The 24,992-nt window shown below is 44.1% G+C and overlaps 1 protein-coding gene across 1 annotated transcript; it reads right to left on the bottom strand.

The window, feature by feature from the left end:
• Window positions 1–207: 207 nt before the first annotated feature.
• On the bottom strand, window positions 208–23,970 carry LOC143217010 (uncharacterized). Its single transcript, XM_076440679.1, has 3 exons — window positions 23,828–23,970; window positions 9,432–9,543; window positions 208–5,217 (listed from the first exon to the last, which is right to left on the bottom strand). The coding sequence occupies exons 1-3, from the start codon at window positions 23,828–23,830 to the stop codon at window positions 2,828–2,830; spliced, it is 2,505 nt and encodes an 834-aa protein (XP_076296794.1). The 5' UTR covers window positions 23,831–23,970; the 3' UTR covers window positions 208–2,827.
• Window positions 23,971–24,992: the final 1,022 nt, after the last annotated feature.

The raw sequence follows: 24,992 nt of genomic DNA, 5'->3' as shown, positions 1-24,992 counted from the left end.
TTCAAGCTTTAAAATAAGGCCAAATTCATGTCCGTGCGATATTTTTCCAAGAAATTATAACTGTTCAAACATCGTCATACATTTATCTAACAATTGCGAACTTGGTGTTCTCATTTCCCCACGTGTTACAAAGTGAACAAATTTTTTATGGGTAAATTTGTGGTAGTCTGTGAAAATAGAGGCTTCAAGTTTTAAAATAAGGCCAAATTTAAGTCCGTGCGATTTTTTTTCAAGAAATTATAACTGTTCAAACATCCAGTGATTCCAGTTATTCCGCGGAGCGTCGATAGAATTTGTTTAACAGGATTGACAGTGTTTCAATGGATTCACCATTTTGATAGGTGTGTGCTGATGCGACAATTTTATTGACAAACGGAAACTCAAAAGACACTTGCGACCGTCAGGTACAATGATCGTACACGGTACAGCATATCCGTGATACATGTTTGCGACGCTCGTGATTTCCCGTTGAAGCGCGCGATCGACAATCGAACGATCGACTCGCAAGCAGAATCGCCAAGACTTGTGTCCCCACTCTACCTTCCCCTTCTACGACGCTACTCCCCACTCCACCACGAGCTGGTCACGTGACATCGTTTCTATTTATCTGGCGACTTTGCCCGCGAGCGCCGATACGTATCCCCCGTTTCTGACGTCGTGTTCCTAGCTACCCGTTAAAAATGGCAAACAAATTGAAAGCAAATTCAGTGACAAATTCAATTTCTAATATTCCTTGTCTCGAGTTTTACTTGTCAACGCTGAAAGTTAACACGTTCGCTCGGAAATATTTTATGCAACGTAGCTCTTTTATTCTATATTGAAACAAATTTCGGAGAAGAAAGTCCCAAAATCTCTGAATATTGTGCACCACGATTTTTTTACAGCAAACAAATTTAGAAGAAGAAAGAGCCAAAATCTCTGAATAATGTGCACCAAGATTTTTCAGCAGCAAATTAATTTGACAAATAAAGTTAATTGAAACAAATTTCGAGGAAGAAAGACCCAACATATCTGAATATTGTGCACCACGTTTTTTTACAGCAAATTAATTTGATAAATAAAATTAATGAAGTTTATTTGACTATCTTTGAGCACGCTAAAAAACAGTTGACGAGCATTTGTGACAGTGGTAGCGAACGTGCCAACGATTTTTACGGGCGTCGGGGAGAACGCGGTGTATTGGTACGGTAAGTGATGAGCGTAAGACTAGCGTGAATAATACCATACGCGCGGAGCATGATCGAGCATCTCGTTCTCCGTCGATCGCGAGGTTCCGTTTTTTTCCCGTCGATCTCTTGTCCACCGTAGATTCGGAACAGAAAATAATAAATTAAACTTTCGACTACGATAAATAACATTCAGAAGCTCGTTCCCTGACGTTTCCGCTTCGATAGATAACCGCGGCAGCTCTCGGTCTGCCTGAATCCGTTGAGCAATCTCATCGTCGCAACGGGCGACATGTGTTTTACGCAGAACGATATTAACGACACGCTGTTTCTTTCTCTGCTGGTTGTCCTGTGCGAGACTGAAATGTTTGGGCCCCTGTTTCACGCGTGTTCCGGACCAGTTCCATATTTTCCTGGAACTCTGATAAGCTGGGGCATGACAGAATTACAATTAGAATCTGGTGGTAATTTTCAAAAAAATTTGTTCTCAATACTGACCCAGATGTGATGAAAGTTCCTAGGCATCGAAGAATTATAATTTTATAAACAAATTGGTTAATTATGCATGTATTACATCATACTTCATTTTGAACAAAGTCCCTAACCTCAATCCTCGAGAATACTCGATTTGAAACGACCTAGACATGGAATAGAGATCTCTAAGCAGAGATTCAACAAAAATGCTTTGTTATAATAAACTAATTGGAATCCGGAGAGATGATGACTTAAACCCTCACTAATTATGCATGTATTACATGATACTCGACTTTGAACAAGATCCCTAACCTCAATCCTCGAGAATAATCGATTTGAAACGACCTAGACATGGAATAGAGACCTCTAAGCACACGTTCAACTAAAAATGCTTTGTTATAATAAACTAATTGGAATCCAGAGAGATGATGACTTAAACCCCCCCTAATTATGCATGTATTACGTGATAGTCGACTTTGAACAAGGTCCCTAACCTCGATCCTCGAGAATAATCGATTTGAAACGACCTAGACATGGAATGGAGACCTCTAAGCAGAGGTTCAACTAAAAATAGTTTCTTATAATAAACTAATTGGAATCCAGGGAGATGATGACTTAAACCCCCCCTAATTATGCATGTACTACATGATACTCGACTTTGAACAAAGTCCGTAACATCGATCCCGAGGAACAATCTATCCGACACGAGCTGCGCGTCGATCTCCAAGAACACGTGAGTCTACAAGAGCAGGTGGCTCTACAAGACCACGTGACTCGACAAAAAACTATTAAAAAATGTCACGGGACGGACCAGTTGAAGAAAATTGAGCATACAATTGCACATAAAATGTTTAAGTAAAAAAAGACAAACGAATATTCTCATCAACGGAGCTCCCCGACACGGGTGAAACAGAGACCCTCGCGGAACAGTCGCACGTGTCGCAGTGTATTTGTATCGCGTACGCGTGTATACTGGCACATAAGAAATTGGCGCGCCTCTCTCACCGCAGATGAGAGACCGAGGCAGGTGTCCTGCCGCGCTGTTGAGCCTCTACTCGGATGATCACGGTGTATAATAATAGAATAAATATCGTAGAAAAAACGTAATAATAGTACCCGAAGAGACGTTCGAATCTCCGGGTGTGTCCTTTCGGGACGGCGCGACGACAACGTGACGAGGGATCAGCCTAATTCCCATTGATCTCGATGGTGGTCACGGAGTTCGGTTGATACTCTTCCTCTCCGGACGGAGTAGCCGAAGACGACGGCGACGGTGAGACAGCGAAGCTGCCCAATCCGCTTTCGACCAAGCTCATCAAGCTGTTCTGCCGAGCTTGCGCGATCTTCTCCGCCCTGGCTTTCTCCTCCGCCTTCTTCTTCTCCAGAACAGCCGCGTTCGTCACGTTTCTGCTCTTCGTGTTCTCGTTGATGAACTGCTCGAACTTCGACAGCTGTCTATCCGTCGTAGCCTCCTTGATCTCGCTCTTCGGCATGCCGTGCTTGGTCACCGTGGGTTTATAAGTCTTAACCTTCGAGTGACCTTGAATGATCAGGTACATGGGTCCTCGAAGAGGCTTCGCGGGTTGTTTGTAGTGAGAGAATATAGGGTCGGTCGTTAGACTCTGCACAGTGGTCACCTGCGGTCTAGCATCAGCCTCCTCATCCTTCTCTTTCGTCAAGATAGCGCCTAGCAGAGAATTCTGCGAGGACCCTTGAGTATCATGGGTCTGCAGCATCTCCGAAGGGTGTTCCATGGTGGAGACAGTAGGCAGGAGAGGGCTCATGGTGGGACTAGTAATGGGGATCGGCGTGGTGGTCTCGGGGAGTCTAGATCGGTGACGATCAGCTTCGTGATCCTCCTCTATTCCGATCACCGCGAGCTGATCGCTCATGGAAGATTGCTCTGGGGACTCGGTGAAGGTGATGGAGAACTCTTGATGATGCTGATCCATCGGCGCCGCGTGGCTCTTCATGGGAGGCGCGTGTATGTGCGTCATCGGCGGGAACATCGCCATGGGACCCGGCGCCCGGAATCCCATGCCGGGACGCATGCTTCCCAGGAACTGCATCATTGCGTGATTGGGTCTGGGTTGAGGGTGCATCATGGACTGAAGTGGAGCTTGAGGGAAGCCGAAGGAGTGAAGGGAGCCTGGTCTGGGTCCAGGTTGAAGGTGTTGTCTGTGGGACTGCATCATCCTGTTGGGCACCATCGCTCCTGGAAACTGCACAGCAGCCTGATGACTCTCCTCGGACATCATCGGCAGGTTCCTCGGGGGTTCCGGTCGCCGATGACTGGTCACCTCCGTCTCGACTGTCGACACTTCTGGTGGACTTGTCTGAGCCTCGGGGAGAGTTGGAGAGCTAGGTGGAGGCTTCTTCTCCGAGTAATTGGTCGGCATCACCACTGCAACCGGCTCCCTGTCGCTCTCCTGGCTACCGGAAGTGTTCGCCAGGACTATGTGCATCTTCTCCTCGGTCTCCGCTTGCGTCTGATCGCCGCTCAACTCGGGATCCGTGGTCAGACGACCTGGCGTCGACGGGACCGCCTCCTTCTGCCCTATAATCACTTCCTCGTTCTCGCCGCTGTCTCCGTCCACGATTATGTTCGCGTTCTGCTGCTCCACCACGACCTCGTGCTGGTTAGACGACGCCGCCACGTGGTGGTCGATCTCGTAGTGGTCGCGATTGTAGTCGTGAACTTGCCAGTGCGGTTGATCGAAAGCAGTACTTGGAGTCGACTGAATCACGCTGTTGGGCCAGCCGCTGGAGACAGTCTGCGTGGATTGGTAGATCAGGTTCGACTTTTCGAAGGACACGGAGGGGGCGGTCACGCTCTCCAGCCGGGATTTCGGAGGCTGGGTTGTCGAGGACCCCTGCTGCACGCTCTTTATCGTCTCCACCTGAGAGATTATGTGGCCTTTGTTAGGCGACTTGAAGTTCTGGGATTGCGACTTCGTGGATGGGGCGTGCTGATTGTTATAGTTCTTCGAGGGAACGTAAAACTGTGATGGCTCACGCAGCACGGGTCCTTCCTCGGTTTGAGTGCTGAATTGTTGCGTTGGCTCCACGAAGCTCACTATCTTGTCCTTCTGCACCAATGGCGGCGGCAGCATCATCGTGTATGGCTTCGATTTGTGTCCGTAGAAAGGACTCGGGTAGTAACTCGCTGGTAACGATTGTATTCGATTCTGGTTTCTGTAGTCGATCGTCGGCCCGTTACGGAAGCTCGTCGTTCGCATCAGCTTCGGGGGCTCCGCACCCCCACTTCCCGTGAAGTCGTTTCGATACGGAGTGTCCTGGTTCGAGTTCTTCGAGAATTTCGGCCCGTCCACGAACTTCAGGAACTGCTCCGGGATCTTAGGGCTTGTTTTCTTTGCAGTTACGCCCAGGACTAACACGTCACGCTTCAAGGACGACTCTGTCGTGTGCGAGTCCAGCCAGTATTGCACTCGGTCCAGCACTGGGGGAACGTAGTCGAAGGTCGGGTTGTTCTTCAGTGGATCGCCACGACCCAGCGGTGTCCACTCGTCGTAGTCCATCCGAGGGGAGAAGACCCGTGGTTTGCTCTCGTTCTGGCCTAAGAACAGAAGGTTGTCGGTGTTTTAGTGGTCAATTAGTCTGGTAAATAATTAGTAAATAATTAGTAGATAGTGTATATATATAATACAGGATTTCCCAAACTGTGCTCCGAGAAGAAATATTAATAACAAATCTTTTTTTCAACACTTTGACTATAATAATTTTACATATGAATAATTTAAGACATTCATGATTAGACTGCGGATCTTTATGCATTTATGAAGAAATTGGTTAAGTAAAATATAAAACAGCAAAGGATTAGAAAAATTTAAGAATATTGTAATATCGTTTTTAATGTAACAAAGTGATTAAGGGATGAAATCAATTTTTATTTTATCCCATCTTCCCCCACAATCAATGCAGAACATTTTTATTTTGCATAAAGATCCGCAATCTATTCATGATTATGTGTCATTACCTACCCTTCAAATTACGCAAGATTGCTCCGTCAAAATTCGAAGAGCCTTAAAGTGCTCCATCAGAGAAAAAGTTTGGGAAACCCTGGTCTAATAACACTTTAAATGAGGATAAAATTTTCATAAATGGATTTGACTTCAGTTTATCTGCCAAGTTAGAAGGACTAGAATTTTGGAAAAAATTGTGTTTTTCGGATTTAAGGAAAAATTACTCCCCACCAATTTTTTACTTGACCCGGCAAAGAAAATTTAAAAAATTCTTATGTGTGTTGACCATTTAAAAATTATGAAAATTAGTTTTTCACGATTTTCAGCCTTTTATTTAATTTTCACTGAATAATTTGAATGGAGAAGAGTTTGAAAAAAAACCCAGCACGTGAGATTTGGAATATTTTACGCGTCCCGTAGGCTCGAACATAAATAAATAGGTAATATCTTGAATAACGACGCGAGTCACCTTGATTAATCGATGCCCGTTCTATTATACGTTTCCACCGATTACTGGACACGCGATTCCCTTGATTTATCATTGCTGGATTTACGATCGCGACGATCCTACTGTCATAAATTTATCGAACTCCGATCGCGTACTTGAATGTGAGAGATTTCGAGTGAATAGCATTTCTATTTCGATGATCTACAGATACGTTACTTCAGCGAAGCATTCCTTCCTCGCATGAAACTTGTGAAACTTTCACTATCATAATTGTCGTATTTTTCCGGTTTGAACGATACCAAACACAACGCTATTTGGATCGTGTGCGGTCGTTTAATCCACCATAAAGTAGAATCTCGATTATCCGAACTCGATTACCCCTGTGGATGGGGATCGTTTTATGAAAAATTTGGAAATTTGGAAATTCGAGGTTATACTCGAGGCAGTTTTGATCTTGAGTAGCCGTTTAATTCATTATCAAATGGAACCTCGAACATCCTGGCCGAAGGGGACCTGTTTTAAGATAATCGCTTTATTAAAATTCGGAAAAAAAAGGATATCAGAGGTGCGAGTGAATAGCATTTCTACTTCTATGATCTACAAATACGTTACTTCAGCATTCCTGCCTCGCGAGACAATTGTGGAACTTCCACTAGCATATTTGTCGTATTCTTCCGATTTGAACGACTCCAAACACGATGAAGTTTGGATCTTGTGCGGTTGTTTAATCCATCGTAAAGTGGAACCTCGATTTTCCGAACTCGATTATCCTGGTCTATGAGGACCGTTTTCCGATTCGAACGATACCAAACACGACACAGTTTGGATCGTGTGCGTTCGTTTAATCGACCATAAAGTGGGACCTCGATTATCCGAACTCAATTATCCTGTTCTGTGAGGATCGTTTACCGATCCGAACGACACCAAACACGATGAAGTTTGGATCGTGTGCGCTCGTTTAATCTACTACAAAGTGGAACCTCTATTATCCAAACTCGATTATCGAGGTCGATGGAAACCGCTTTTAATATGATCGCTTTATGAAAAATTTGGAAAATCCGAGGTTGTCAAGAGATTCTTCTACAGTTCTTCTCCCTCCAGTGTCTCGTTAGTGTACTCGCATAAATGTTTCATCGGTATGCCGAGTGGGCCGAGGTCCGCCGGTGTCTCCGAATGTCCCACGGGGACGAAACGGCTGGCTGCAGGCGCCAGTACTCGAGTCGTGTCGCATAAATACACGTGTCATGCGTCGCGACATAGTCTCGCACGGATGCGCGCGTACATCGAAACACAAGCGGAGAAGGAACACGGTTACTCTCCGACTCTGCTCTCCTTCTCTCTCTCTCTCTCTCTCTCTCTCTCTCTCTCTCTCTCTCTTTCCACCTCCCCCTCTCTCTTGCTCCGACGTCCCCGCTTTCGTTACGTTTCTCGTCCCATTTGCGCATAATGCACGGCTAGATGCACGATCTCCGAAGTTTCGCAGGTTGCGCGTGTCGCATATTTCACGCAACAAGCGTGACGTACGACGAGTAATTGCTTCCGAGGATTTTTTTCGCTCGTTAGAAGCCGGCGATTTCTCACAGCGACGAATCGAGTATCGAGAGGCCAGGGATCAAGGTTTGTTTACGAGCGCGTCTAACGGTGGGCAAAGATTGCCCTGCGGGCCAACCACTCGTCGGAATCGGGAGCACCGGCGCCACGCCCACTACCGACGCGCGGAGTGCCGCTCCGAAGTGGGCGTGGCCTCGCTGCTCTTGATTCCTAACGCGTTCACGGTCGGTCAGGGACCCCTTCAATCAAGAGATTGTTAAGACCAATATAGAAGTAATTTAAGACGATGTTCAAGCGGTAATTTAGTTGTTCTAATACGACAAAATTTTATATGTAATCATAAGTGGACACATCATTATGCGAAATAAGAATTTTCTGGAGTGACATGGAATTTTCTATTTTAATAAGATCGATATGTTATAAATTCTCCTAATGTTCTGACTATTTTAAATTACACCTCATTTTCATGGTAACGGTGCAGCAGAGTTGACAAGGACAGACGCGTCACGTGACCGGGCCGAGGGCGTGGGGGAACGTCGTAGAGGGGGAAGGGTAGAGTGGGGACAATCTTAATCTGACAAAAACCGCGATTAACAGATTTCTAATGGAGCAAATAGCAACAGGTGGCATTTTTTCGGTCGATGCATCAACAGAAATGGAATGCGGGTGGTCGGGCTTGCGACGGGCTTTGCGGATTCTTCGATCGCCATGCAGGAAACTGCGGGGAAACGTTCCTCCGCGCTGCGGGAGAACATTCCTCTGTCCCGCGGCCAGAATTTCGAAAATATACACGGCACACGATAATGACATTAATAATCTCGTTCAACGCGACGACATGTATCTCCCTCTCTCTTTCTATTTCCTTCTTTATGCTCGAGAGATTTAGGGAACGCGCTGTACGTGTGTGTGCCGACGTGTACCTCGGGTCAGTAGGTCACTCAGCACGGTGCCGAAGAAAAAAAACACTCGTGTGTGCTCCGATACACATGAAACATAGGAAAACTCATCCCGTATCGACTGTCGATTCTTTTTTCTTGTTAAAGAAAACATGAACATTTTTTGTTTTTCCTTTTTGGGAACATGTTCGTGACGTTTTTCCGAGTAAAATGAGTCCAAACACGACACTGTTAGGAGCACGGTTGGCTAGTAATTGTTTCGTCATCTGTTTTCTAATGTTTCGTTCGGATAATCGAGGGTCTGCTATATCGTGGATTAAACGAGCAAATGTGCTCCGAATGACGTCGTGTTTGGACTCATTTTAATCGGGGAAATGTGACGAATACGTTGGCGAACAAAAAGCGCGCGATGTCGAGCCCCTTTTTTCCGGATGCGGGGAAAACAATCGAGAAAATGGAAGACGCGCTCGCGCCGCCGGTAATTAAGATGGGCCCCGTCAATGCGCCGGTTCAAGACACGTGACAATAAATCGGGGACAAGGAAGAGATCCGTTCCCCTCGTCGCAACGAGCCGACGGCACGAACTGCAAGCTCTCAACCTTAATGAATCTTTGCTCGTCGACGAATGGAGCAGCTCTCTCGGAAACAGCCGCGCGCCCGTTCCGCGAGCACAACTTCGCAAACAGAGGGAAACACTATGTGCCCCGTCCGGAGAGAAAAAGTTTGTCGCAAAAGACCACCGCTTTTCAACACAGTTTTCCTATCCTGCGAAAGCTGGCTGAAGCAACGACGGAAGAGGATTTGACCCTACTACCACGTCGGTCAAACGAGTTTCTATTTTTATTAAGCGAAACGCTTCCGGGGGAGATTGTTTAAAAAATAGACCAAGTTTCGGAGAAACTCGCTGACTTACCAGCCTTGTTGTCCGAGCCGGAGGACACGCTTTGACAAGACGAACAGTAGATCGCTCCGGCCAAGATCAGACATCGGTAGAGAGCAAGCGCCACCGATTTCCTCCGCGTCATCTGGAACAGCAAAGTTTTAATTGAAACAGCGACGATTTCGTTAAACAAAATAGTACAATAATAATCCTGGTCTCATTTTAAAGCTTCGGACTTCTAGTTTTTACTAACTATCATTCATTTTTCCTCGAGACAATTTTGCAAGACGTGACAGATGAAAAACCGAAAACATGTTTTTCTCGAAAATTCTACCAATAAAAGGGCTCTGAAAACACTGAAAAATTTTTCTCGCGACCGAGACCACCGCAGATTTCAAGATTAAAGCTTCCTCTTTACAACGACACCAAGAAACTTTATCTACGATTTTTTCTAGTCGTTCTATTAAGCTTTAAATTGGAAGGTGCACTGGCATCTTTGCAATAATATGAGGTACCTTAGACGATCAAACATGATGCTCATTTTTGTTCTATAAAACAGCCCTAAAAAATCGTACATCGATTTTTAAGGTCTCTTTGCGAAGCGGAGGCTTCAATCTTCAAATCTGTGGAAGATTTATTCACAAGAAAAATTTTTTCACTTTTCGCGACAGAGGTTTCAATTTATATAATTTTTTAGAGAAAAATGGGACCCCAGTTTCTCATCTGCTACATCATGTAAAAATATTCTAGAGGAAAATGAAGAATGGTGTGCGGAAGTGGAGTCTTCAATCTTTAAAATGAGTGCAAGATTGTTGCGCTACGATTATTTTTTACGAAATTATGACAGTTCAAACATTGTCAAAAATAGTCGAATATTGTTCGCAAAAAATGTATGACGATGTTTGAACAATCACAATTTCTTGAAAAAAAATCGTATGAAGATAAACTTGGGCTTATATTAAAGCTTGAAGCCTCTACTTTCACAGACTATAACTAATTTATCCATGAAAAATTTTTCCACTTTGTGACACGTGGGAAAATCAGAACACCCCAAATTCGCAATTGTTAGATAAATGATTGATGATGTTTGAACAGTCACAATTTCTTGAAAAAAAATCGTACGAACGTAAAGTCGGGCTTATTTTGCAGCTTGAATGTTCTATATTTTGAGAATGAAAAAATGTTTGCAAAAGTTCTGCAAAAATCGTTTATAGGTTCGGAGGTTGGCATGTCGGCGGCATTTTTGCGATTTCGGGCCGGCGTGGGCAAAGCAAACTCGGGTTCGTGTCCGAGTAATAATTCGAGAGAGAGGTCGCGCGACCTATTCGAACCTCGCCGCGCGAATCGTGTTCCCACGATCGGGACATCCGCAGCGGTGCGCATCCTTTCTCGAGATCGCCGAGAAACCGTTCCGTTCGGCTTCAACCTTTCAACGGCGTGGCTCGGACTGGTTCGAGATACAGCCGATAACGAGAGGAACAAGCTTCTCAATGAACCGAGCCGAGAAAGTGGGAGGAGAACGCGAAAAAAAAGGCTCCGGTCTTCGAGTCTACGAAGACACGCGCGTGCTACACGATCCCAGTTGGCCGATTCGCGACCAACGATCATTATACTTTCCTCGTAGATCGTCGATTACGAATTTACAGTCGCCGGAGAACCTGTTTCCGCTCGACCGAATCGTAAATTAATTGGAACCGATTAGAGATTAGAAGAGTATTCTCCTTCATCTTCTTCTATCCTCTTTGCATCTTCTTCATACGGAACGTGCCAATTTTTGGCTGGTTTCGAAACGACAATTTTGCTCGTCGACATTTCGAACGGGCCTCGACGGATAATACTTTCACCCGAGACACGCGCAAACCGCGAAGCGCAAAGATCGCGCACCGGTAACCGGTCGTTTACTCGCATCGGCTCCGTTTGAACCCAATCGAGGGGAACGTTCACGGACAATTGAATTGTTCTCGAATACGATGGAATTTAGTCAATTGTTCGCGGGCGTCGCGTCGTTGCTAATCGTTGGAGACCGATAACCACAATCGACGTTTATAATTTGTGCAGGAGCTTTATGATTTGTGCAGGAGCTTTATGATTCGTGCAGGAGTTTTATGATTCGTGCAGAAGCTTTATGATTCGTGCAGGAGATTTATGATTCGTGCAGGAGCTTTATGATTTGTGCAGGAACATTATGACTTGTGCAGGAACATTATGACTTGTTCACCAACATTATGACTTGTTCACCAAAATTATGACTTGTGCAGGAACATTATGACTTGTGCACGAACATTGTGACTTGTGCAGGAACATTATGACTTGTGCACGAACATTGTGACTTGTGCACGAACATTATGACTTGTGCATGAACATTGTGAGTTGTTCATGAACAGACAGCGGATTTTATGCATTAATGGGAAAAATTAGTAGGTGTAAATTGAAATAGTAGAAACATCAGAAGAATTTAAAACCACTGTTACATTGATTCCAATCTATTAAACACATATTTTGAAAGAAAATAAATTCTCCAATTCACTCCACTTTGTTACAATGCAGGTAGAACATTTTTATTTTGCATAAAGATCCGCTGTCTATTCATGAACATCATGATTCGTACATGAACACGGCGTTTTGTTCATGAACATTATGATTCGTACATGAACGTGACGTTTTGATCATGGACATTATGATCTGTGCATGGATATTATGATTCGTGCATGGACACTATGATTTGCACAGGAAAGGGCTGCCACGAAGTTGTGTTTGAAAAGTCTAGATTTTCTCGTGACGTGACGACGCATGGTTTCAACGATTCCGCTTCGGGGTCCATGGAAATTGACATGAATTTTCCCAGCGAGCATGCGACAACCATGAGGAAAGCTACGGGACGGGACAGCTTTACCGGTTTCCGAGCGGGTATCCCTTTGATGTCGACTCCAGCGGTCGAATAGCACGCGTGTTTCCATTGAATTTCGAAAGTGGTCCTGGGGCCCCGGCCGGCGAGCCGTCTCGTCACGTCTCGTCTCGTCTGGTCTGGTCTCGCGCGAATCCCGGACCGATCGATCGATGGATCGATCTCGTCGCCTGGGAAATTTTTCGAGACGTACACGCGGCGGATCTCACGAGGCTCAAGGTCGAATCTCGTCGGATCTAGAGGCTCTGCCTCCACGAAGGCGGCATTCTTTGCTCGCTCGTCCATGCCAGCCACGTTCTTTCTTTGGGAATCTTACTTCAAAGAGAAAGAGAGACAGAGAGAGAGAGAGAAGGGGGAAGAGAACGAAGAAGAAGAGGGAGAGATCGGCGCCCGAAGCATCGTCTACCGTTACCACGTGTCCGTCTCTCGATACGCCGCTCGTACCCACGTGCAAATACGAGCACGATGGAAACCAACAGGCTTTCCGAGACCTGTGCGAAACAGCATCCCTCCGCGCGACCCCGTTTCTGCGATTACCGAGCCGCCGCGATTATGCACTTTTCCATATGCTCTTCCAACGTTCCAACGCGAGGGCTAATTGCTTTCCTACCGGCGATTCCAATTAATTTAATACAATTTGTTCGGCGAACTAGCGATACTCTGTAATAGTGGAGTTAATGTTCACACAATTTTTTGTCATGAAATTACGACTGTACAAATGAGAATTTCAAATTTAGTGTCTTCATTTCCCCACTTTCTACAACATGCAAAAATTTTTTATAGACAAATTAGTAATATCCTGTTAAAACAGAGTCTTCGAGCTTTAAAATAAGCCCAAGTTTAGGTGCGCACGATTTTTTTTCACGAAATTACAACAGTTTAAACGTCACCGAACATTTTCCGCAAATTTATGTGTCCCCATTTCCACACCCGTTGCAACGTGTAAAATTTTTCTACGGATAAATTAGTAAAATAGAGTAAAAGTAGAGCCTTTAAGCTGTAAAATAAGCCGAAGTTTATGTCCATACGATTTTTAATTTCACGAAACTATAACCGTTCGAAATTTGTCGAACATTTTTCGCACATTTTTCGGAATCAAATCTAACGATGTTTGACCTGTCGTAATTTTCTTTCAAAAAATGGTACATTCGTGTTTAAGGTCTCGTCGTGAAGGTAAGACTTCGATCTCCAAATCTGTGGCCGATCCATCCGCGGAAAAAATTTTACAAAAATTGTAAAGGTGATTAATTTGAATCGCAATCGTCACTGATAGAAGAGGATACCGACCGGAGAAAGTAGACAGCGAGGTGCACGCTATGAGCTCGCTTATGCTCGCGAGAGTCGACTAATTAATGCGCGGTCGCAGAGGTTACACGATTATACAGGTTGCGCGAGCAGCATGATCACGGACACACGCGACAGCCAAATTCGAATCAGGGGAACAGATGTGACCCTTGTTCCCGATTTGCCGCAACCGAGTCGCCTAATCACCGATTACCATTGGTAGAAAGTTTTATCGTCGATGGATGTCGAGGATCGATGGTTCTCGATCGTTTGCGACGAAAAGAAGCTGCCGAATAAATAATAAACAGAGAATAATCCGACAAAATGTAAAAACTGTCCGGAATCGATATGACACACACAGCCGAGATCTAACGATCCAGGAAGATGAACGTTCGATTCAACACAGGCGATCCGGAGGTTCTTTCTCGATCGTTTGCGACGGAGAGAAGCTGCCGAATAAATAATAAACAGAGAATAATCCGACAAAATGTGAAAACTGTTCGGTATCGATATGACACACACAGCCGAGATCTAACGATCCAGGAAGACGAACGTTCGATGCGGAATCGGTGTGGATCGGTATAGCGTTCGCAACGGAGGCGATCCGGGGGATCTTTCGTAGGAGGGAAGGCAGGACGAAAACCGGAACGGGAAGAAACGCGCGCCGCAAACGGCCCTGAGATCGAGGTTGAATCCCGAGACAGCGTGGCCCCATGGTTTCACTTTATCTCTCTCCTGCGGAGACCACACAAGGCTATCGTGCGCTCGCGCGACCGCCCGTATAAACAGCCGCGAAATCTTCCGGGCTCGCCTCTGTGTAAGTAACAGTAGTGCTCACTCTTAAATTTGACTAAACCTATGTTACACTTCAATTTGCACGACCCAACTCTCTTTCCTCGATACTCAATACCTGTATCCCTTATCTTAACTTCATCCTGTAATAAAGAAGAATTTCCACTTCCACCATTTTTGTTTGCACCTTTCCGATATCAGTACCGGTGGATCGCTGACATTTTTCTGATTGAAACGAGCCCAAACACGACGCATATCGGACTAGTTTTGTACCCGATGTAAATAACAAAATGGAGGACATGGTTTTACGAAGTTCGTAAAAGTGGACCGATTTACGTCGTGTTTGGGCTCGTTTTAATCGGGAGAACTTCTGTCTCTTATCTCAACCACACTTATCGTATGCTAAAGAAGAATTTCCAGTTCCACCATTTTTCTTTGCACCTTTTCGAATTCAGTACCGGTGGATCGCTGACATTTTTCCGATTGAAACGAGCCCAAACACGACGCAAATCGGACTAGTTCTGTACTCGATGTAAATAACAAAATGGAGGACATGGTTTTACGAAGTTCGTAAAAATGGACCGATATACGTCGTGTTTGGGCTCGTTTTAATCGGGAGGACCTCGACAATCCATTGGCACCGCATTCGAGAAGATTAGAAACATCGGCGAATTTGAAAGTTTCTTCATTGCATTAACTTCTTGTCGAGTCGATTCCCCGAAGAATTGACTTCGAAACTTCGCGAATCCAGGTGAGCACTGCTGCACACGACACGCGTGTTAATCGGCAGGCCACGGGACCCGGCCTACGTCCACAGGGAATTAATGATCGATCTCACAATTAGCGTCGTCTTATGCGACGGGTTTCCGGGAAACGAAACCGACGCGTATCCGAACGAAAGTGGTCCCTCCCGGTATCTCTCGACGCCGAAGATCACAGATTATCGAGGTTAATAGCCGAGCAAACGCGCGTAACGATCCGATGCAACTTTACCGAGCCCGGATCGATCGCCACGGTGATCCGAAATCGCCAGAACACGGCCGAAACTTCGGAAATAAATCAGGTCTCAAAATATTGGTGAATATTTTTCATTTTATAATTAGTGAAATTACAAAAATCCATTGTAAATGATTCAGTTCTGTGCTCAAGTAACGCGATCCCTTAAAATAAATTCAGTTTCGTAATTTCGAAGGGGTGGAACGTGTCAATCACTTTTACTACTCGCTAAGTGTTAAGGCCCACTGTTGAGCAATTAATAGATGTCACGTTGTGGGTCCAAGTGGACCCTGGACCGACAGGATCCAAAGGATGAAAAGCAACGAAAGTAGGGATAGATCCCGAAGAGATCAGAGGACCAGGAAGAGGTTCTTTTTATCGAAAGGAGAAACCTTTAACGAGAAGACATCGGTAAGAAGGCCGCGAGGGGAGCAGAGCCGTGGCCCCGAAACGAAACCGGCCTATATTAGCTAAGAAGGTGTATTACGTATGCAGGCCGTTCGGTCTCGCTACCGCTCCTCTTCTCGCGTGCGATGAAATTTTCATGGTGTCCGGGGCCTTACGGGATAACACAACCATGCGAAACCGTACCAATACGCAGTCCCACGGATCCTGATGGACGGGGTCCCGGTGGACCCACTCGGTTGTCCGTCACTTCTCCGTCTATGAAAATCAACATTTTCCACTTTCCCTTATACGGAAGGGGGCGGCCATTATCCGATCGTACAAAATAAATCAATGCTCAATGGAAAAGGAATAGACTGTCTAATTATCTAAAATGTATAAACGCTCGGAAAAAGACTGTGCAAGTATTGTCTAATAACCTAAAATTTATAAAAATGAATACAGACGACTGTGTAAATATTGTCTAATAATCTAAAATGTATAAAAATTAAAACAGACGACTGTGTAAATATTGTCTAATAATCTAAAATGTATAAAAATGAAAACAGACGACTGTGTAGATATTGTCTGATAATCTAGAATGTATAAAAATTGAAAAAGAAGACTGTGTGTAGATATTGTATAATAATCTAAAATGTATAAAAATTAAAAAAGAGAACTGTGTAGATATTGTCTGATAATCTAGAATGTATAAAAATTGAAAAAGAAGACTGTGTGTAGATATTGTATAATAATCTAAAATGTATAAAAATTAAAAAAGAGAACTGTGTAGATATTGTCTGATAATCTAGAATGTATAAAAATTGAAAAAGAAGACTGTGTGTAGATATTGTCTGATAATCTAAAATGTGTAAACGTTCAGAGAAAGACTGTGTAAATATTGTCTAATAATCTAAAATGTATAAAAATTGAAAAAGAAGACTGTGTGTAGATATTGTCTGATAATCTAAAATTTATAAGAATTGAAAAAGAAGACTGTGTGTAGATATTGTCTGATAATCTAAAATTTATAAGAATTGAAAAAGAAGACTGTGTGTAGATATTGTCTAATAATCTAAAATGTATAAAAATTGAAAAAGAAGACTGTGTGTAGATATTGTCTAATAATCTAAAATGTATAAACGTTCAATGCAATGGCAGCGGGTCTTGTTGACCGGGTATATTAATTTTTCGGTGAGACAACAATATCGGAGGACAATTTCTGCATAAACCGAGGCGCATTGTGCAAAAAGAAGAACTGTCTACCGGGTGACCAAACCTTTTGCAGATCCATTCAGTGGATAGTAATACAGTTGAAGAACCCTTCAGTGAACATCATACATTTAACCATGCAGTGTATAAGCAGTCGAAGACCTGTTTAGTGGATAGCAGTACATTCGGAGAACCGTCTAGCTTACAACTGAACCCAGTGTTCCACAACTAATCTTGCCTTATCGGTGATTAAGCCTGTAACATTGTACTACAGCTTCCAGACAGAAATCGACAGTGTGTATCGACTCCTCGACACCGTTCCCAACGAACGGAGCATGTACGATCATCTCACGTGTGTCCCAACTCGAGAAGGAATTAGTGAATGCGCGGGTTAACGGGACAGTTGCGTAATCGTCGGAAATTTGTTTAAAAACGTGAACGGCCCGGACGCAAACGAGGACAGGTTGTACGCGAAGAAGAAGAGTATACGCATCGCAACGCATCGCTTCGCATCAAGATCGTGGGTTCCATCAGCGGCTTGCCTGTGAGCGAGACCAGGCTCGATTAAATCGATCGTTACTTTTCTGTGTTGGCGCGTTACAAGGCGCGATCGGTGTTACGTTGAGCAATGACAAGCCGAGAATCGATTTCTCGGATCGAACTGTCTCCGGCTTATCTCTCGGCGGGTCTTGACGGGCCCCGGAGAAGCCACGCGGGCCCGTGGGCCGACCACTTTTTCTCACTTTTGAACCGAGCCGAGCCGAACCACCGGATGGTTCGCCAAATGCATTGCTATCCACTGAATGGTTCCTCAATTGTGAACATTGTTATTCACCAGCTGGTTCCTCAAATGTATTGCAATCCACCGGATTGTTCCAAAAATTGTAGATATTGCTATCCACTGAATGGTACCTCAACTCTACTGTTATCCATCGGATGGTTCTCAAAATAAATTACTATCCACTGGATGGTTCATTAACGATACTGTTATCACCTGGATGATTCTCCAACTGTATTGCTATCCACCGAATGGTTCGCCAAATGTATCTCCATCCACTGGATAGTTCTCCAACTGTATTTCAATCCATTGAATGGTTACCAACTGCATTTTTATCCACCGGATGACTCTACAAATGTATTGCTATCCACCAGATGGTTCTCCAAATGTATCTCCATCCACTGGATAGTTCTCCAACTGTATTTCAATCCACTGAATGGTTTACCAACTGCATCTTTAACCACCGGATGGTTCTCCAAATGTATTGCTATCCACCAGATGGTTCTCCAAATGTATCTCCATCCACTGGATAGTTCTCCAACTGTATTTCAATCCACTGAATGGTTTACCAACTGCATCTTTATCCACCGGATGCCTCTCCAAATGTATTGCTATCCACCGAATGGTTTTTCAAACGTCCTCCTATCCGTAGAATTGTTCTCCAAATATATTGCCATCCACCGAATGGTGTTCAACGCGTATCTTCCACGGCGATTTCGTACGGTCCCGCAAAGATTTCCTGCACTTCTGTCGGAATCGTGTCCCGAATAGGGGTCACGCGATTTACATGTGTTCGCTGCTTCGCATCGATGAGAGAATTTCTCCGGTTCTTTTCTAGGTGGTCTCTTCCAACTCTGACTGGAGAAATGACGAAAGTTATGGGCTCCCGTGAGCGGCATCAATCCCATCAAATAAATTACTACGCAAACCGGAAAGCGATACGCGTCTAGGAACGAACCCATACGCATCGGACCAACACGCCGCGTTTCCGTGTTCGTCTTATACGCTGATCGCTCTCGCGATTATCTCCTCGCGAATCCGCACTTGCGTTTTCCTTCTTTCCGTCGAAACAAGATCAACCTTTCACCGATCGACTCGCGAACCTCTCGCGACAGATCGAATTCGAACCCTGGAGAGCGTGATCGAAACGATACGCTGCGCTCATCCCTCGTGTTATCGATCTTGTGAAACCTGTAGATCCCAGCGAGATTCTGTGGTTGCAAGGAAAAACGCCGCTTATCACAATTTCAAAAAATTTTAAATGCGTTAATTGAGCGCTATAGTATAGGATTTATGTATTTATCAGAAAAAGGTCGTGAAAACAAATTCTAAAGGATCAAAAAAATAGTGCAAAACTTCAAACGGCAATATATCTCGAAAGTAAAAGTATGTGACATGCGGCGTTCTGCATGACAACCATAGAATACCATAGAATTAACGAGACTCTTCGATGATGGGTGGCAATTTTTGATATTGAAAACATTTATCGACGTTTAACAAGTTAAATTTTTGTTCTCGCGAATCTTGTCGGCATTCAAGCCTTTTTAAATGGAGATCGGCATTGTAGTCGGCACTGGGAAAAATTGCCCGGTCGGATGACCTCTTGACCGGACACCTACCGATTCTGGCGAACCGTGGTCAGCCCTCGAGAGCCCGCGGCAAGCATATCGCGTGTCCTCGATAATTGCTTAGCAGTTACGTACTCGCTAATTGCGGCTGTCAAAGGGCGAGATGGCAGAAAACGGACAGGTTCCCATAGAAATCGGGGAAGCCGGATGAAAACGACGAGATGCGTTTCTTCGAGACCCACATCGCCGTTTCCCATTAGGCGACCACTAGGATCGGCAAAATAATCCTTTCTTCTTCTATCTTTATGAACTAACTTGTCCAGAAAAAATGTTTTCATGTTGTAACAGGTATGGAAATGAGGAACCAAATGCAATTGTTTAGAAAATGTTTGATTATGTTTGAACAGTCATAATTTCGTGAAAAAAATGGTACGAACATGAATTTGTGCTTATTTTAAAACTCGAAGCTTCTACTTTTGTATTCCATCAATAATTTGTCCATAAAAAATGTTTTCACGTTGTAACACGTGGGGAAATGAGGACACAAAATTTGCAATTTTTCAGAAAAGGTTTGATTACGTTTGAACAGTCATAATTTCGTGAAAAAAAAATGGTACGAACACGAATTTGTGCTTATTTTAAAACTCGAAGATTCTACTTTTATACACCATTAATAATTTGTGCACAAAAAATTTATTCGTGTTGTAACAGACGGAAGAATGAAGACAGTAAATTTGCTATTTTTAGAAAATTGTCGACGTTGGAGTGTTGCAATTCCGTGGAAAAAAATCGCAATCGAACACTGCGAAACCGTTCGTATCTGCGATGAAAATGTTGCACCGAAGTATAGTTGCACCACGGTGCAGGGTGCATCGTCGCAATACAGGATGTTCTATTGCCGTATTATTCGCGTTACGTCAGAGCTATCGGTGCTCGTCGATGACCGCACTGTTCGAGTGTCTCGCAATATTTCGATAGATCGATCGGCGTACGAATTGCAGTCCGCCGACTCGGTGCATTATGCTGCGGATGAACTATCCGAAACTGCAGCGGCCTTCTCCTATGCAGAAACAATTCGGTTCCGAAAATATCTTTCAAAATGAAATTTCGCACATACCGAACGGGCAGGGAAACTTTTGGAACAGGCTGATGAAATTGCAAATAATTTGAAAAATGTAGAAGTTAAAAATTCAAAGCAGAATATATTAAATTATGCTCTAAATGTTCGATTAACCACCAGCAAAGGATTGGTCTTTGCAAATAGCCCTCGGTGGTCGCACGTGTGTGCCTGCCTCGCAGTTTCCAGTTGGATGTACGGTGTCCCCTAAGGTTCATATATCTCCCTTTACAACCAGGAAACGAGCACGGTCCCTTTGCACCGTACAGCAATCATAAATCCAAAGGGAAGTTCAGCGGGGAGGAAGAGAGGACAGTCTTGTCCCGTTGTTGCACCCGCGTTCCTTTCCTCTTTTATTTGTTCTCGCGCGAAACGATCGGACCCGCTCGTGTTCGAGCCGAACAATAGTTTCTCGATCGCACATGTACACCGATTATCCCGACCTTTCCAAGAAAATTTTAGCCAAGTCACTCTCCACGAAGTTATCAATACAGCTCCTGCCAAAATAAAAATTCTCTGCCTTGATTGCAACAAACCCGAGCAAAATTAAAATTTAGTTCCGTTAGCTTTATCTACTGGGAGCCTGTCAACAGGATTTTCAATAATTGTGCTGCACCAAGCTAGACCTTTATCTAAAATAAAATTTGCTACATTGCAAATAAAGATTGAAAAGAAACTCGAGCAAAATAAAAATTTAGTTCCTTTCGCTTTATCTACTGGGAGCCTGTCAACAGGATTTTCAATAATTGTGCTGCACCAAGCTAGACCTTCATCTAAAATAAAATTTGCAACATTGCAAATAAAGATTGAAAACAAACTCGAGCAAAATAAAAATTTATTTCCTTTAGCTTTATCTACTGGGAGCCTGTCAACAGGATTTTCAGTAATTGTGCTGCACCAAGCTAGACCTTCATCTAAAATAAAATTTGCAACATTGCAAATTGCATCATTTTGTTCTTCGAATTCGTTTCTTTATATTTCGTGTACATTATCTTAAATTTCATTAATCATCAACTTTTTATTAATGATTTTTATCGTAGAAAATTTTAGAATAACTGTTATTTTCGGTCCCTGGTTTCTACCACAGATTATATCAAAAAAATTGAGTGGCTCTGTTTCTGTGCAGCATCGCGAAGAATTTCAGTTTCGGGAGTGTTCGAAATTCTTCGGGACTTTCTGAAGAGGTGCATCGTTTGGGAAACCATGGCGCATCCCGAGCAGGATTAATCTCCGGCGTCGAGGATGCGGTGCCGGCGCGATCGATCGATCGTGATTCGCGAGAGGATTGGTACTCCGGCTCCCTGCCTAGGAGGAAGAAGAACGGAGCCGAGGAACCGGACAGAGACGAAAGTTTGGCACTCTTCCTGAATGCCGATGAAACAGATGCAATTTCGTGCGGGCGGAGAGTCGGTCGAATTGGATGCGAGGCGGGCTACTGCGGTACACGGGGAGAAAAAGGTGTGCGACCTAGTTCAAACAGTTTCTATACGTGTTATCCGGAAACGTCGTTTAGCTTGATCCCCCGTGAAAGAGCCCATCTCTAGAAAAGCCGACGGTGTCTGACTCCGGGAGAGACAAACTTTCCTCGACGCGACTACTAATTCCTTTAATTAAATATCAACGATTCGCGGGGCTGCACAAAACTCGTTCCGTGTGATTTTCACATTTTTCATTGCTATCGAAGAAATTCCGAGTCACGATCTAACTGGACGGTATTTTCATTTTTATTGCAAGCGATGGGCGCCCTCTGTTTATTTTTATTGCAAGCTGTCGAACAAGCTCCGAGACTCTAGCTGCGAAAACTGAATTTTAGCGAATTGATATTTTTATTTTTATTGCAAGATATTGAAGCAGCTCTGTGAAACTTGATCTAGCTACAATGATATTACTCTGGTAATTATTTACAAAAGTACCACCCTCTCCGATTTTGATGAAATTTATATATGTTATGCAGCAACACATTCTAAACAACTTTTTCCTTTTCCAATATAGGGGGGTCGGCTGGCCCTTTCCGCCCCCCCCCTGTTTTCTCTCTTATCTCTACAGCGTCAAAATGTAAACAAACGCCGCACCTAAACAGATCTACGTTGCAGCGGAGTGTCCAGGAATGCGAAAAATTCAATACAGTATTCGCGATAGTTTTTTGCAAATATCTCGAAAACTACAAGCGACCCCCCTATATTAGAAAAGGAAAAAGTTGTTCAAAATGTCCATATCTATATCATATATCAATTTTATCAAAATCGGAGAGGGTGGTGCTTTTGTAAATAATTACCAAAATTAATTTTGACGACTGTGATCTTTTTATTTTTATTGCAAGCTGTCGAACAAGCTCAGAGACTCTAGCTGCAAAAAATGGATTTTGGCAATTTCGATATTTTTCTTTTTATTGCAAGATATAGAAACAGCTCTGTGAAACTTGATCTAGCTACAATGATATTACTTTTGTCAATTGTGATCTTTTTATTTCTATTGCAAGACGCGGAACTAGCTCTGAAACTGTAGCTGCGAAGAATTAATTTTTACGACTGTGATATTTTTATTTTTATTGCAAGCTGTCAAACAAGCTCCGAGAGTCAATCTAGCTATAAAAAATTAACGTACGGTGCAATCTACCTGAAAGGGTCCCTATTGTCAGCGCACATAAAGGACGATAATGGGACACCGTAACTTTTCATTCTCCGCCACGTGCTTTCGTCAATAATAGAAACATAATAACACGTGCAATAAATATTTACGAATCACTGAAAGACGGGGTCACCTTTCACTTCTCGAAAGCATATCAAATCTCTAATGCATACACTTATCGACAGTTTTCTAATAATTCTTTGAAAAACGGAGAGTGTCAATGAGAGTCATGACTAGACAGCGGATTTCATGCATTTATGACAAAAGTGAGCAAGTGTAATTTAAAACGGTAAAAACATTAGAAGATTTTTAAAATACTATTAATATAGTCTTTTCAATCTATTAAACATAAAATAAACTCGTGTTTCACTCCAGTTTGTTGCAATCCGGATAAAAAATTTTTATTTCGCATAGAGATTCGCTGTCTAGCTATGACCTTAACACTAAATTTAGTATCTTTCATTCACGATTATCGAAATTGTAAAAACACATCCACGAGGAACTGTTTAATTTAAAAAATCGGAAAAATTTGTATAGATACACTCTTGTTATACAAAATAATCACTGTCGGTGCTCCGTACACGTAGTGTTTTAAACAACAAAGTGTATAAAACCAATAATTTTCGAGTGTACTTCGAGATCGCGAATGTCACGTGACAGTGGTAACTTGACGTGGGAGCGCAGAGGGTTGAGCTTGAACGCTTCCGACGAGGATCACGGTAACAATGAAGAAGAAGAAGAAGAGAAAAACATGACAGGACTCACCATGGCGATTCCCTCGTGGCAGACGGATGACCGATCGACAGGTTAATTAGCAGATCTCGTTCTAGAGCGTGGGTGGCAGTTTGTTTCCCTCCAGGAGCATAGCTTCCTCTGTTCCAGCGTGCCGCGGTTTGTTTGCTGTCTGTTTGGCCCGGTTTTCCGCGAACTGGCCGCGAGAACCAGCCGGAAATGCTGATCAGCGTCCCGCGGGCTGATCAGAGCGAAATTCGAAACAGTTTCTCGCGTGATCCGGTCGAGAGAGCCGATGGTCCAGGCGTGTTCCAGGTTATCCGAGGATGGAGGATCTCTTCGGGGTCTCTGTTCCACAGGTTGCTGGTTTGGCGAAAGCTCCGGTTCACTCGGAGCACAGTGGAGAACTGAGCGAAGTGCCGGCCGGTCGAGCAGCCAGGCGGGCTTTTCCAACCGGCTTAACCAATCGCGACTTCTCTCTTGTCCCACGTGCCTCTCTCTCTCTCTCGCTCCCTCTCTCTCTCTCTCTCCCTCTCCCGCGATTCGTCCTCTCCGTTTACCCTCCGTTTAGGCTTCCGACCGTGCGATCCTTCGAAGGGTTTCCACGGGCATTCGACAACCCTTGACTGATAATTAGGGATGCAATTACGATTGAATCGTTCAACCAAGATTTATGGCTCTCCGCGGTGCCCCCTTTTTTTTATAGCACTTTCAATGCTCCGTAAACCCAGTGACGTCAACGACCGATGTAAAAAGTCCACAATTCCCCGACGTCCTGCAGAATTCACCCCCAGTTCCGTTCCGCCGCAATTTCACTCCTGGACGAGATCCAAGGGCGGCGAGCGAATCGACCTAAATCAGAACAGTGAAATTAGAAGCTGTGGGAGCGTCGCAGAAAAGGCGGAAACGATGTTAGAAACAGTGGAGAGCCGTGTGGCACGCGTGTAAAATCGGGAAAGTTTCGTCGCACGAATAGTCCTCGGTGTGTCCAACTTCCTGGTAGAAAAATGGATGGGTTTTCGTTATTTGTCCGGTATCGCGGCGAGTTCGGTACAGTTTCGAGTCGGAACGTTTCGAAACGGAGTCGAACGCGGAGCAATAAAACTCGGGAAGTTGTGTCCCTGTTCGGTTGTCGGCCGATATTCGCTCGGTGCTTCGATGCTGTCCGAACAGGAATAAAATTGTTCGCGCTGGGGAA

Source organism: Lasioglossum baleicum, chromosome 16, assembly GCF_051020765.1.
Source record: "Lasioglossum baleicum chromosome 16, iyLasBale1, whole genome shotgun sequence".
In the NCBI taxonomy this organism is placed as follows: Eukaryota; Metazoa; Arthropoda; class Insecta; order Hymenoptera; family Halictidae; genus Lasioglossum; species Lasioglossum baleicum.
The sequence above is the reverse complement of the archived record's forward strand: the minus strand, read 5'-3'. Positions and strand labels throughout refer to the sequence as shown.

Coding starts and splice junctions, on each gene's coding strand:
- LOC143217010 (XM_076440679.1), bottom strand. Junction 5,218..9,431: donor CGGCTCGGACAACAAGGCTG/GTAAGTCAGCGA, acceptor TTCTGTTCTTAG/GCCAGAACGAGAGCAAACCA.